This window comes from Onychomys torridus, chromosome 19 (genome assembly GCF_903995425.1).
Source record: "Onychomys torridus chromosome 19, mOncTor1.1, whole genome shotgun sequence".
Taxonomy (NCBI): Eukaryota; Metazoa; Chordata; class Mammalia; order Rodentia; family Cricetidae; genus Onychomys; species Onychomys torridus.
This window is the reverse complement of record NC_050461.1, coordinates 40,513,354-40,529,104: the sequence shown is the minus strand read 5'-3', so window position 1 is coordinate 40,529,104 and position 15,751 is coordinate 40,513,354. Positions and strand designations below refer to the sequence as shown.

Genomic DNA, 15,751 nt, shown 5'->3' with positions numbered 1-15,751 from the left:
CCCCACTCTGTCCACAACTATCAATTCTATTAAATTTCAATTTATCTTCCAGCTTATTGTTTTGGATGTGTGCGGTCATGTCTAAATATAGCTACTACTATGTCCTGATCCCATATGTTATTTTTACCATGTCACAACATTGATGCTGGTCCATCAAGATGTGGATTCTATGTTCCCCCCACTTATACCTATGCAAGGATATGTGATTTCTGCTAAGTCATACTAAGAGATGTAGTTTTAGCTTGGGTCTGCAGGGATCCAGCTGTCATGTTGTGACAAAGCCAACATAAAAATGTCAGGCATGAAGGGAGGAGGGACGAAGGAGTGTAAACAGGATGGGCAGATATGAACAGAGTGCATGCTATGTATTTAGGAAAATGTCATAATGAAACCCATTATTTTGTATGTTAACTGTAAGTTAATATAGAAGCAAAGTAAAAATAAACATTAGAAAAATTCTTCTAATTATATCATATGGGTGAGTAAAGGAATTCTAAAATGAATATTCCAATTTTGAAAAAGGACATGTTGCGGCCTGGCAGCGCTTGTCTTTGATCCCAGCACTAGGGAGGCAGAGTCAGGCAGATCTCTGTGAGTTCAAGGCCAACCTGGGCTAAAAAGTGAGTTCCAGGAAAGGTTCCAAGGCTACACAGAGAAACCTTGTCTCAAAAAAACCAAAACAAACAAACAAACAAACAAAAAAGAAAAAAAACAAACAAAGAAGAAAAAAAAGGACATGTTGGGGCTGGAGGGATGGACTTGTGGTTAGGAGCACTGGCTGTTCGTCCAGAAGTCCCTCGGTTTCATTTCTAGCACACACACAGAAGCTTATAGTGTCTGTAACTCCCGTTCTAGGGGATCTGACACCTTCTGGTCCCTGTAGACACAAGTCACAAACATGATGTGTGGACATACATGCAGGCAAAACCAGTCACACACATTATCTAAGAAAATGACAGGTAACCATAGCTGAGCAGTCACTTGGAAAGTCATAGCCTCAGGAGATCACAGTTTATAGCCAGCACCAGTCAGTGGACATGCAAGTGAGTCACTCTTTAAGTGGCTGTAACCCCCAGCTGTCTAGTCATACTATCAGATATCAGTGGCCCATAGACAAGTGCATTTACCAAATCCTGTATGTTTGCCAGCCAAGTAAATACAACTTGTACTTAGTTGTAGGGTGGCTTTTTATTGTTGTTGTTGCTGCTGTTAGCAGTAAGGAATGACTGGTCCAGCATTTGTGTATGTGTGTTTAAAGTTATAAATCAGAAAATCATCATCATGACTCTTCTCATTTTAGTTTATAGGCTCTTACATTTCCTCTAACAGTAGTAACAGGTAAGAACCCCACACTCAAGTGTTTCCTTCAAAATCCAGGAACACACACCAATCCACATGCTTTTTTCCTAGTGATAATGCCTTTACAGTGAAACCATTTCACTTCACTTTAAAAGGTGTATACTAAGACATATCATTCAATGACTAGAGGCCTAGATATTTCATAAATATGAATGCTCTCAGTATTTTCTTTAATTTTGAAGGAACAATTTATCTAATATCCATTTGCATGCACATGGTACTTGCTGTATCCTACAATGAGTATGACATCATCAGTGTAATGGAAGTTTGATGCCCCATGGAGGGTTAAACTATCAAGGTCGTTGATATTGAGACACAATTGTTTTCTTTTGTTGTTGTTGTTGTTTGTTTGTTTGTTTTTGTTTTGTTTTGTTTTTGTTGAGACAGGGTCCCTCTGTGTAGCTTTGGAGCCTGTCCTGGAACTCACTTTGTAGACCAGACTAGCCTCGAACTCACAGAGATCCTCCTGCCTCTGCTTCCTGAGTGCTGGGATTAAAGGCGTGCTCCACCACTGCCTGGCTGAGACACAACTGTAATCACCTTTAAAATACTGTTGGCATTACATACAAAACAAAATTTTAATAGCTTCATACCACATACCAGGGCTTGTATTGGCTTACTCTGGCAAAACTAATATTCTGGAATAATTCCCAGTAAGTGGGGTCATCATCTAAATAAGTGTATAACATCTTCCTCTTCCTCCTCCTCTTCTTCTTCCTTCTCCTCCTCCTTTTTCTTCTTCTCCTCCTTCTTCCTTCTCCTCTTCTAAACCCATTAGTATTTTGTACATAGGCAGAGTTAGTTTACTAGGAGTTGCATAAGAAAAGACAAAGTGATGGTGTCAACAAGAGAAATTCAGCTCCCTTAGTTCTGGAGGCTGAAGTCCAAGGTCTAGACTTAGCAGGATTAGATTCTCTCCATGGCTTGCCCTCTTATGGTTCTTCCTGTGCAAGTCTCCAACATGTTCAAGTTTCTACTTGTAAAGGTATCAGTAAGGTTGAATTAGGGGCCTCTCAACAACCCTGTTTTGTCTTAATCACTCTTTAAAGGGTGTTATCTCCAAATACAGTCATACTGGGACTTACTTAAGGCTTCAACATTTGGTTTTTAGGGAATACAACTCAATTTATACTTTGAGTTTGTTCTTTGTTCAAGTGTGTGAGATAAAGGCAGTTGTGATGGTAACCACCAACTCAGGATCCCTCTATCTTTGACCACAGCACTATTAATTTATAGGAGCGACCCCAAAGATGTGGTATTGTTTTGCTTTTCTGTTTCAGTACATTTTCTGTTTCAGTACATTATGAGGTAGGGAACCAATATGGTGGTGCTTCTTGGGCTATCCATATTTCTCTGAAGCATACTTATCAATGAGTGATTTCACCATCAAGGAAGTGGGGCTGGGTTTCAGAAAGCCTTGTTTCATTTGTTTCCCCTTCTTCCAGATGTTCTTTTTGCAGTCTTGCAGGATGCAGTCATTTTGTGTCTATTTTGCAATGTCCAGGATAGAATTGTGTTTTTCTTTAAAAACTGTTCTGAAATCTAGTTCTTTCAGTACATCAATAACTATTTTATGGTCATTGATATTGACTTGACATGTTTGGAGTTTTTCCAAAATATTTTATGCTACTTGTTAGATTTTTTTTTTTTTTGGCAAACATAGTTATTAAACTGAGTTTTTCTTCTCCTAGTTGGAATTTTTAATAAAATGGTATTGGGTATATATTCTGTGATGTATGAACACATTTATTACTAAAGCATACATCTTTGAATTATCTGTAAATTAATTACCAGGAGCCTCATAAAACATTCTCTCTTTAGGGAGTCCTGAGCCCTTTGCAGTCAGTAGTCAATGGGGATCATCAGGTCCTTTATGAAGTGGTGGTTGTAGATAAGAGAGCACATTCATAGGTGCCTATGGGGGTGGCTTTTCTAGTACTTCCTAAGTTGTATCACCAATTAAGTCATTTTTAGAAGAAATGGTTTTATATTACTTGTTGATCTATCTTAGTATGTACAACCAATATTCATACTAAGTAATGCTTTATAATTGATATAACACTGTTTTCTGCCTTTCAAATAATTATGGTCAGGAGTTTAGAAGTTAGACTTTAAAGTGTTCTTTCTGGAATTATGAGAACATACCACTTCTAAAATAGGAAAATGAGGTACAGTCAACCTACTTTCAACAGGCCTGCCTCAACAGAAACAAGCAAGAACAGACACACCTCAACCAGGTTGCTAAGACTGAGACAGACCACGCAGACATCAAGTTTGGTTGGTTGATCTTTATTAACAGTAACGTTTGCATGTGGGAAGTATTCACAGATTAAATAGGGAGATTCAAGCACACTCGGGGTTTTGACTAAGTTGATACTATTACTAACACTGCTCACTGAGGCAACCATGACTCTCGCTACAGGAACCACCTATCCTGCCTCCTCTGGGGCCCATACTGTGTCCTACAGTCATTGCACACATTTAAGACTAAATGTGAATGCCTTGATCCACACCCGCCCTTCCAACCTCATCATGTTCCTCAACAAGAAACACAAGTCGATTTTTTTTTCTTGATTACGTGGAGCTATTATTGCAGAAATGAAAGTTCAATGACCAACTTTAGTTTTAAAACTAGAAAAAGAGGAAAAGAAGTCATCAATAATGAACCTGGAATAGAGTAAAACAGTCAGGGTGAGTTATCTTTGAAAGCAATGCATCCTACTTTGCACATGTTTGAATATAAAAGTTATCCTCCAGCAGGGTCAGAGAGACAGGGCTGATGCCATGGCCCCTTTGAAGGTCTGTCTCCTCACTGCTGGTGCCCAGGGCCAAAAGCATTCAAGGGTAGTCCCTTCCTGCTTCTCCTTTCTGACTTGCATCTTATTCCAGCTTAGGTTTCTCTTTCTCTTCTTCCATACCTGGAAAGACAAAGAGCTTTCTTTGAGCATCAGATGCAGAGCTATGTGGGAGCTGCTCCTAGAATCTCCAGCTACCATAGTTTACATCAGTCACCTTTCCATCCCTCCCTCCTTCTCCTAGCTAAGAAGAAAGGCAGTTTGCAATGTTTTCTAGAAACACCCTCAGTGACCTCTCTCCCCACGCTTTCCTGACATCTCTGCGACACAGCCTGGTCCTTGTGCTTCTGGGAGCAGGACCCTGAAGCAGGAGGACTCCTGACTCACTGGTCCGCATGATGACTACTCCAGCTGGATTGCTTCTTAGCCAGTCCCTAGCAGCAGGAGCCATGGAGCTGATGCATTTAAATGGCTTCATTTATTTTTCACTGTGGTCCTGTCCATTCTCAAGAAAAGGATATGAGGTTTCTAAAAACCTAAGAGCTGCTCTTTTAAAACTTTATTATTTTTTTAAAAGCCCATGGAGCCCTAATTAGCCACAGGAGCTGTTTCTGCTTATGCGCAACACACACACACACACACACACACACACACACACACACACACACACACGCACAGTTTTAACTCTGCCTCCTGCCCCATGCTAGGGCATGAACCCAGAGCCTCAGGCATGCTAGGAATCACTGTACCCCTGACTATACTTCTGGCCACATACATTGTGTGTACTGAAACTCAAGTTCTGCCTGCCGGAGCCACTCATCCGGATCTGCTTTTCCTGAAGGACGTGTATGCACTGGATCAGAAAGGCTTTGTCTGTTGTCTGCAGTGAATGGTTGGTGATGGTTCCTTTTCCTGGAGATGAAGTTGTTCAGGCTACTCTCGGAAGTTATGCTTAAATCCAGAAATTCCACCTGCTCTTCTCTTTTTCTTTTGCTTCTAGATAAACATTTTTTCTAATCTTCCCTGAAGCTCTTGAGTGCTTTTTGTGTGTCTGCTTCAATAGCAATAACAAATGAAAGAATTTGAAATACTGTCTTTCTGGTCCTGTTACTATTCTTTCATAAATGCTTAGTTCTCCAAAGGCAGAGAGTTTTAAGGGCAAAATACTTAAGTATTTTGTCCTTAATTATAACCCTACTGCTTGATAGCATATTCACAGTAGATGCTCAGCTAATCTTTGTTGATAATAAATGCATGTAGAGGAAGGCCTCTGAAAACAGGACTAACACTTTGGACCCCCACAGCGAACAATCAAAAAGGCCAACATCAGAGGGTTGCAATTATTCTAGGGTTAATTAAGGACCCCTCCTCCACCAGCTTCCATTCCTGGCGAGCTTCATTGAGTCCAGGAGAGCCAGAGGAATGTGAATTACTGCTCCGAGCAGGTATCCTCTCTCATGGTCGATTTTCACAGGTAAGGAACTGGTGAAGACATAAAATAGTTTCCAAGATACTTCCCACAGATCACATGAGGGAAACATCACATCTAGGAACAAGGGCTAGAGGAGAGAGGAGCTGGTTGAAAGGAATAATGTACACCATGTCTCCTTTGTTGGGTAGGTAACCAAGGCAAATGCATTTAACCACACAGGCTCCCATCAGACAGCACAAGCCTGAGACCCCACCTCTGTTCCATGTTCTCTACACAAGTAAAGAAGCTGGGGATAGATGGGATTCAAAATTGTGCTGTGTGTGTGTGTGTGTGTGTGTGTGTGTGTGTGTGTGTGTGTTGTTTGTTTGTTTTGTTTTTTCTCTTTGGTCCCTTTCCTCTAGAACATTCTGCTGATGGGTTGATGTAGCAGACAGGAACTCATCAGAGAGCTGAGACAGGCTGTTTGAGCTTGTGCCAGAGCTACAACCTGGATGGGCATTACAGAGAAGGGTCCTATGCTTGCACATGGAGGCCTGGGCCTAACTCCCTCCCCTGAACCCCTTATACCTATTCTCTCTGCTCTTGCCCTGGCCTTTTACTCTTGAGCACTCTTGTTTCTGGTCTTTTAAAATTTGACTCTGGTGAGAGCAACTGCTTTAGTCAGAGTTAAGAGTTTAGAACAGCATCTTAGGTGAAGGACAGAAATGCTTCAGGGGTCGTGGGTTGAATTGAACAATCATATGCCAAAGTCCTGACCCACAGTGCTTCAAAATGTGAGAGAAAGCCCAGGGTGTGGCTAGACAATTGTTCCTTAAAGAAATTAGGCATCTGACTCATGGATCCAAGCAATTGCTGCAGCAGAAGCCAGAGTGAGAGGCAATAATCCAGGAAAACCATCTGAAGGACCCTCTTCTCTGATGGCGTGAGTCTCCTCGAATTGCAGGAGAAACTGGCTTGTCTTTGAAAATTTTATACCCAAAGAAAGTATCATCCTGGACGAAAGGCTCAGACATAGCATGAAATGGAGGGCCAATGACACAAGGACTTTCAGTCACTAGCTCTTCCTTGGTTCCAGAGCACCCACCCCCCCACACACACCCATGATTCCTGTCCAGGATTTGGGGGAGGGTGGATCTTCTGTTCTCCGGGGGTTAGAATGCAGGGTCCAACCCCTCCTTGTGAGCCTTAGGGCTACAGCATCCAGCCAAAGAGGATTATTCTCAAGCGTTTAAATTAAAGGAGCGTTCCCCTGCTTGCTTTCCGATTTGCTTGGTAGCCATGAGTCCTTCTTCCTCTTTCATTTCTCCCATTTGGAAGGGGACTGAACATCACAGACATGCCACACCACCATGTTTTAGAAGGAGGTAACTTTTTGCTTGGTTTTGTAGGTTTACATGAACCTGGAGAACAATTTTGTTTTGGGATGAATTATGACCCCATCTCACCCATACATGGTTTGTAGGTTTATATCATACTTCAGAAGAGATTCTTTCTCCCTCCCTCCCTTCTTTCATTCCTTTCCTTTTTCCTTCTTCTTCTTCTTCTTCTTCTTCTTCTTCTTCTTCTTATTATTATTATTATTATTATTTAATTGAAGAGTTGATACCAGAATGGCTTTTGGGAGCTACTGGGATGAGAAGGCATTTCACATGTGTGAAAGACATTTATGGTACAGGGACTATTACAGGACAAATTATTTAGAGTTCCAAACTTGTGATGTTAAATTCCTAATCCCCATTGTCTTAGAATAAAACTTTATTTGGATGAAGTCTTCACAAAGCTTACATGAAGCCATTAGGATAAATGTCATCAAATATGAGTGGCATCCTTCTAAAAGGGGGAAACTGGGAGACCATATCACATACAGGGAGTGCATCTCTGAGCACGAAGATGAGCAGCTACCAACCCTGGATAGGCCTGTGGCAGACTTTCCCTTAAGGATCTCACCAGGAACTAATCCTGACTCCATTTTGCTTTGAACCTTGTGGCATCTACACATGCCAGTCAATTTCTTCCTATTGTTTAAGATACCCAGCTTGTGGTATTTTATTCAAGCAAACACAAGCAGGCCTCACAAATCTATCTTGAGTTACTTTATTTGTAAAAGAGTAAATGTTTGACTATTAATTTAACTTATTTTAAGGGCTTGTATTTCTTAGCAAGCAGGCCTGTTTTGGTGTTTCTAAAACATGGAGACATTCTGATATTTCACTAGAAGTGAGAAGGTGATGAACCTTGGGTAGAAGACACTGGCTTTGCCAACAATTATTTCAGTAGGTCACTCATAGGCTTCAGCTGCCTTTGTAAAGCAGAGGGTCGGTTTAGATAATTTCTAGGACTTATCCTCCCTAGATGTCATAGTCTGCAAATGTTTTTTTTTTTTTTTTTCATCTTGAAGTTATAGCATAAACAAACCAGAGGATTTGAGTCATTGAAAACCATTAAGGAATTCAGGAAGGTGTTTTATACCTTATATGCAGTACTCCTTCTCATTGAGGAATTTTATAGTAACTGATTTGTGGAAACAGATATTTTATACTGTACTAAACAGTAGTCAACATGTGCATGCACATACTCATGCATATGTCCAGGTATGTGGGCATGCACCCCCCTCCCCCGCACCCCACACGCTGCTTTTAATCTGCATTTTCAAACTCAATTGTGAAATAGACTGAGTTAAGTGCCAGATGAGAATTAGGGAAAGTTAGATGGGCATCTAAAGGCGGCAACTGATGCTCAGTTCAAATCCATTGTTGACAGAAGGCACAGTGGGACCAGTGTCACCACATCTTAAAATACTTGATAAGGAGAGGAAGTCCAACTATATTTCCAATTTTTAAGTGTGGGTGCATAAAAAAATCTCACTACACAGACATAATGAATTTTTTTGTTTATAAATTTAGGATAAAGGACTAGAGAAATGGTTTAGTCAGCAAAGTACTTGCCTTGCAAGCATAAGGACTCCTGGTTGATCCCCAGAACACATATTAAAAAGGGAGGAACATAGTTGCATGAACTTGCAATCCCAGTTGCATTAGAGTGTCAGATGAACATATTAACACACATACACACACACACACACACACACACACACACACACACACACGGGAGGGGGGGACGACTGTTTCTACTTTTACCCTAGGGTACTCTTGAGGAGTGAGGGATAAAAGATTTAGATAGAAATATAGAGGGGAGAGAGAAAAACAGAAACACAGGATAGCCTCAGGAGTGCCTGGATCCTTATCCACTGGCCCAGAACTTTATTCAAAAGGGCTTTTTATAACAATGACAAGGGGCGAGGCAAAAGACCTCCCCCTTGCTAGACACAACCAAGTATAGACCTTTCCCAACACCTGGTACCCAGGCCTGTGGTCCAATCATCCTCTTATGCAGTCCTGCTGTAAAGCAAGCTCAAATCTCACTAGGAAACCTCTGTGGGCTCCCACAGGTCCCCTTTCTTAATATTTTAAAACTCAAGTGAGGCTACACAGCTTAACTCTACACAGCTCTGAATCCACTAAGAGCTTGCAAGTAGCTGGAATTACCACAGCACTATTCCTACTCTCTAGGGCTGCCACATCTCCCAGTAAAGTAGCAGAGGATGATAAAGATGGAATGTCCTTGTTGAATGAGTCTAAGGTGACTACAGAAGTCTTAGATGCACTAAGCCCTTTTTAAAATAAAAAACCTCTTGATGCAACAGCATCAAATAAATCAAACTCTGGATGCAACTGCATCAAACTTAAAGACTCCCTTAGCTTCATCATTAACATTAACAGGTTAACATAATTCTAACATAAATATTACTATACACAATTACAATTCTTACAAACCTACATCCAAAAGCAATGCTCTCAATATTACTATTAACATTTAAAAACTTTAGCAAATATCCAAAAGCAATTTCTTAATAGCACTATACAAAACATAGGGTACATTAACACAACATCAGTCCACATAAGAGACAAGAAAATATTTATTTAAATTAAATTAAATAAACGGAAGAATATTAACTCCCCCCCTTTTTTTAAATAATTTTTTAAACTGCATCTTGAACCTGAGTAGAAAGAAATTCTCTATTTAAACAGTTCCATTTTTAACACAAAACTAGTTCAACTAGCAGTTCCATTTTACATAAACAGTTCCATTTCAACACAAAGCAGTTTGTGAACAGAGTCTGTATGTGTAAGTAAGGTTAAAACTGTCCCAGTGCAATAAAATCACTCCTGTCCATCTCATTTCTTAAGTTCAAAAAGTTTAAAAACACAGTTCTATCACCAGTCTTAAAGTTCCAGGAAGCACTAGGCAGCAGTGGCACATGCCTTTAATCCCAGCACTCGGGAGGCAGAGCTGGGCTGATCTCTGTGAGTTCGAGGCCAGCCTAGTCTACAGAGTGAGATCCAGGACAGGCATCAAAACTATCAGTGCCTGGCTTGTCAGCTGCCCTTAAATCTTTGTATAGCTGTCAGTGTCATAATGACTCTGAAGTAAACAGCTCCAAATATGAGGAGTCTCATAACCAAACCTTTTTTTTCAGTTCAAGTAAGCCTTTATGAAAATTTCATTCTCTGCTACAGCTGAACTTTACAGTCTGTATCCTTCCCCTAAGGCCATTTTTGCTTCAGGGAAAAAGTTATTAGCTGGTTGGGGCAGAGTCCTTTCAAAGAGACTTTCTTATAGCCAGCAACCAGAAACTGCAAGGCCTTTGCTGCTAGTTCGATTCAGGCTTTTAGAGCTTTCACAGTTCCAGTCTGCCTGTGCTTCTCATAACCAGGCAGTTCCCAGGACCCCTGTGTCCTGAGGCCCTAAGGGCTTTCAATCATCTCATGCCACATGGACTCAAGAGGCCGCCCCTGCTATGAGCCGCTGCTCTCAGTACCTGGGATTGAGGAGGAAACCCAGCCATGGCCAGTTGTGGCTGCTGCACCCCTGGCTCCCTTACCTGCTCTGCTGGGAGTCCTCCTCCAAGAGTGTTGTTTGCTTGCACAGCTGAAAGTCACTTCAGGCTCCCCAGCGTTCTGAGTGAATGCACTCAGACTCAGACTGCCTGCTTTCTGGCCCTCCTGGTGTGCGCCCCGTGGGCATATTTGTGGGCATCTTTTTATGGAGGCTTTGTCACTCACACAGCTGCCATGGCACCCTGTGCTCTTGCTCTCCAGCTGCCTGCTCAGCTATCTGCCTCTTCCGAGGTGTCTCTGCCTGGGGACTGCAGCTCTGGGAGACAGACCTGCTCTGGCAGCTGGGGTCTGAAGTTTTTGCTGCACTCCAAGCCTCTGTGAGCTGGCTTGTTAAGGTTGAGTGTAGCCTCATGCTATGTCAGTCAGGCTTTCACAAGCACCCTGACTGATTGTGTTCTCCTCACTGCAGAAAGCACACAGAACCCTGCCGCTTGCACTGTCTCCTGGGCATCTGCCACCTGCACTGGGCTGATGCCCCATGGGTCTCAGCTGCTGCTTGCACTGGCTCTGGCACCTGCCATTGTTGGTGGCTTCTAGTGCTTCTGAAGCTGCTCATACTACCAAGTTTACAGTCTACTTGGTCCTGGATGCTGCCCTCGGCATCCTAGGTCCAGCACTAGGGAAATTCTAAGTCTACCCTAAGTTCTTATTAAGCCTACACGATATCTGTAGACCTAAAGCCTATTCTACCCTAACATACCTAAGCCTACATTTCTATGACTTACTTATACTATCATTTTCAAACCTAATTTAGTAGATAGATAGAGATTGAAAAAGAGAAACCTAGATATTAAGAGGTATATACTGCAGCCTCACTTGGGCATCTTTCAGCCACTTTACTTTCACTCCTGAGACCAAAATATCGTTGTCTTTATTTTTCAACTCCTTATCGGCATGCCTCTTTATACCTGTGATGTCCCCTCTCTCCTTTTACCAAGTCTCTGGTCCCAGTTCATGGAACCATTTGTGGGGTCCAGTCCCCATCTTTTTTTTTCTCAGGGTACTCTTGAATAGTGAGGGACAGGAAATTTAGATAGAAGAATAGAGGGGAGAGAAACAGAGGGAAATACAGGATAGCCTTGGGAGAGCCTGAATCCTTATCCACTGGCTCAGAATCCTTTATTAAAAAGGGATTTTACAACAATGGCAAGGAGTGAGGCAAAAGACTTCCCCCTTGCTAGATACAACCAAGTGTAGACCCTTTCAAACACCTGGTACCCAAGGCCCATGGTCAAATCATCCTTTTATGCAGTCCTGCTGGTAAAGCAAGCTCAGATCTTACTAGGAAATCTCTGTCCTCCCCCCACCCCAGACACACAGACACAGACACACAGACACACAGACACACAGACACATACACACACACATAGTTGAGGGGAGGCCATCAGTGGGAGGATGCTGATTTGATACAAACAACAGCTCCTTGGGGCTCTACTAAATACATGTAGATACAATTAATCTCTAAACAGAAATAAGCTATAAAACGGTGACTGACTTTTATGCATGCCATGTAAGAAAACATGCTGCACAGATTGTTCAGAAAACAATCTCAATGTCGATGTTCATTTTTAACTCCTCATTCACGGCTGCTGGGAAGCAACATTCTTTAGTCTGGATATTTATCTCTTCTGCCATTTAGGCCACCTTCTCAAGGCAGTAGCAGAGGTATGGTCAAATGTCTGCCAGAATTGAACATATCCAGGGCATAGAGAATGCCAGAAAATTTTTTCCTGGACTGCACATACTAACTGAAATTTAACTGCAGCCATTCTCTGAAGATGATGAGGCAAATTTTCTTTTTTCTTTTTCTTTGTTTGTTTGTTTGTTTGGTTTTCAAGACAGATTTCTCTGTGTAGTTTTGGTGCCTGTCCTGGATCTCACTCTGTAGACCAGGCTGGCCTCAAACTCACAGAAATCTACCTTGCTCTGGGATTAAAGGCACGTGCCACCACCACCCATCCTCAAAAGATGCCATTAAAGGCTAGACACACAATCAAAAGTATTTTTAAGGGTACCAAATAATTCTATAATTTAAAAGAGAAAGATTACTATTTCTGTTGAATGGAGGAAATGTCATGAAAAGATTAATGTCTGGTTCTCCAAGCTGTGGTCTGAATGGATGAAAACTGGGGACCATTTAGCGCTGGTTGACATGTTGACTCACAAGGTCTCAGAAGAAGCACACACAAAAACAATCTGATTCCATAACTATGCAAGCACTACTTTATTAGTCAAGTGGACTGTGCTCCAGCACAGTGACTGGCCCTCAGTCAGGTGCTCAACATTTGTGGACCACAGTCCACTTACAGGTGATATGGAGAATGAAGGACCGTGTTCATAGAGATGTTCCGATCTCCCCGAAAGCCCCATACCAGCCTCTGGATGTGTTTTTGCGTGGGATTCAGATCCCTACATGTCTAAGCTCTTGCTTTTCCACCTTCCAATGTTTATGTCTTTTTACATAGATTTTGGACAGGTTTGTCCCGGCTTAGATTACATTGAGTTTCTTGCCCAGGAGGAGCCTTTGCTATAAATAGAAACAAAAGAGGAATCAAGTCAAAGGTTAAGGGAGCTTTAGCCGCAATGAAATATATTCTTCAATGACTGCATCTCTCTGTGACCTTCCACTCCGGCAAAGGGCAGCACCTGCATTGTTGATAGTTCTGGCTTCATCATCATGAGATTCCTCTGAGACCACCAAATCCATGAAAAGATGGCATAAAAAGTGAGATCTGGTGACTTTTTATGAGGCTCTTTCAATAACTTACTATTTAATTTAGGGTCCCCTCACTAAGACAGAATTCTGTTAATCATAGCTGGCTTCACTTCTGTTTTCCTGTTAACACTGTATTTTTTTTTTCTATATAATTTTATGAGCATGCTTCTTTTATCTTTAGGTTTGCATGTTTTACTACCTAATAAGACCAAGTGAGAAATAAACCTTTCAGGTAACACTGCCAGCAGCTCCTAAATTACTAGTGTAATAAAAAAATGAAGCTTCTGAGGACAGCCTGTGTGGAAGACCAAAGAGACTGCTGCAGAAGTTACCCTCAGCCAAGGCTTTTGTAGGCAGTGCTGTTCTTGTTTTACATGCCCTGAATGATACTTACTTCTCTGTGTATCCCAGATATAGTTGTTCAGCACTTCTCCAAGCAGGTACAGGAAATTCATTAGAATTGTTGTTGACCCAAAGAAGATGATCCTAGCTCCAGAGCCAATATGTTCCAGGAAAGGGTACACCCACATGCCGGTGACATGATGTATCCAGCACACCCTGCATTGGAAATTGGACAGGAGACAAAGATGGAGTCATGGCCATGACAGATGTCAAAGCTGTTGTGTTACAAATGCAAGCCCATCACACCAACAAGGAACTCCTGCATGGCTCACCCTCAGCCTGTTAATAATATCTTGTATAATTCTAGGACAGTTACTCCAAGTGTGAAGTCAGCGCTGGTCCATCAACACTACCCAAACTGCCGCCTTTCTTTGCTGTGTCTTTCCTCCATCCCAGGAACTGTGTCAGGACCCTACACTGCACTGAGTGACACATCTCCCTAATCTCTTGCTTCCTGGCAGTGTCTTCTTGTCTTTAATGACACTTAAAAGGTTTTGGTTAGGTATTAGAAACTGCTGGGTGATTTAATACTGTTATACAACCCTTTTAATCTCTTCTTATACAATGGAACAATGGAGCATTAGGCAACCATCCTGTAATAAAGCTGACTGAGTATATGCCAGGTATCTTGCCATACCACCTTTCAGTGAGACAGGAACATGAACTGCGTGCACTGGAACCACCACTCTATCACCCTGCAGATACAGGCTTCCTGCTTCTCTGCTCTGCAGGTCCTGCATTCACATCCCTTCTAAACATCTGCACATGCACACGTGTAATCATCTTGTTTCTCAGCTGGATGTTTCTGGCTTTGTGGAAACAGCAACATCAACTAGTTTTGCTTCCCAGAGCTCAGTTGCAATGTCTACATCACTGCCATGGTCCTGGCATGGCTACTGGTCGCAGTTCTCTGTACTATTTGATGTTTGTTCTTTTGACCAAAGAGTACCAGTTTTGGAGGGTGAATAAAATATAAATAACTATTACACTGAGAAGAAAGGTGACTTTCTACACTTTAGTGTTTGGGGAGCCACTCTTTAGGAGTGTGGACATACCCACCCACCCACACAAAGGCTTCATTAGTGGCCGGAAGCCATGGAACTTCACTACAGAGCTTCTATTATCCATGTGGGTAAAGCCCCAATCACCACAGAGATGAAACTTACTCTGGTGATGATGCTGAAAGAATTTCACTTTTTAAATGAACAAAGTACAAACACACAGAGCCCAAATCATACGTGAATACATCAAACATGCACAACACATTTATGGCAATTCTACTTTATCTCTAGAATAATTCAAAGTGGAGACTGTAGTACTTCAATACACTGTAACACATTAATAAAAACGCAGAGTATCCAAATGTGTGAAACCACCCATGTCCATCAAGAGATGAATGAATCTGCAGAGGGCTGTATATACTACACAATGGAATGTTATTTTGTACAAGGAAGAATAAAATTTAGTACACACTACAGCATACTGAACCTTGAAAACATGATAATAAATAAGTCAAATCATAGGACAGCTTCTGAAGGCTTCATTTATTTTTAATTTTTTAATTTTTCTGGAGCTGAGGATCGAACCCAGGGCCTTGCGCTTGCTAGGCAAGCACTCTACCACTGAGCTAAATCCCCAAACCCCTGACAACTCCATTTATATGAGGCACTAAATTAGGCAAAGCCTGAGATAAAGCACAATAGAGATCTCTAGGTACTACATCTCCATCAAAAAAACGCTTCCCCCTCAACACATGTTTTGAAAGATCAGTCCCCAAGGCAGCAGTATCCTGTGGTGGGGTCTCTGGGAAGTGAATGATGCATAGGGATTTGGAGCTAACCAGTGGATTAACCCATTGATGAATTCTTAACTCAACTGGCTATTGGGAAGTTGAGGAGACTATAAGAAGAAGTCCAGTTAGAGGAAGTAGGTGGTTGGGGCATGGTTCTGAACAGTCTACCTCACCCCTGGCCCTTCCCTCTCTCTTTCTTCTAGTCCCTGTGAGGTGAGCAACTTTGCACCTCTACTTGCTCCCTCATGAAATCTGTCTGGCCAGCTGACCATGGACTGAAACATGTGAAATTGTGAT

General features: G+C 41.9%; 1 protein-coding gene across 2 annotated transcripts in view; it reads right to left on the bottom strand.

Annotated features, from left to right (window-relative positions):
* Positions 1-3,627: 3,627 nt before the first annotated feature.
* Positions 3,628-15,751, bottom strand: part of Aig1 (androgen induced 1) — a 218,707-nt gene continuing 206,583 nt past the window's right edge. Inside the window, exons 5-6 of one of the 2 annotated variants that reach the window (XM_036169143.1) lie at positions 13,655-13,818; positions 3,628-4,277 (exon numbers count right to left, since the gene is read on the bottom strand). In XM_036169143.1, the coding sequence (XP_036025036.1) occupies positions 4,240-4,277; positions 13,655-13,818 (202 nt within the window). In that variant the 3' untranslated portion in view covers positions 3,628-4,239. Of the gene's footprint in view, positions 4,278-12,765; positions 13,072-13,654; positions 13,819-15,751 lie in introns of those variants that run through there. The other variant, XM_036169141.1, reaches the window with a different exon arrangement.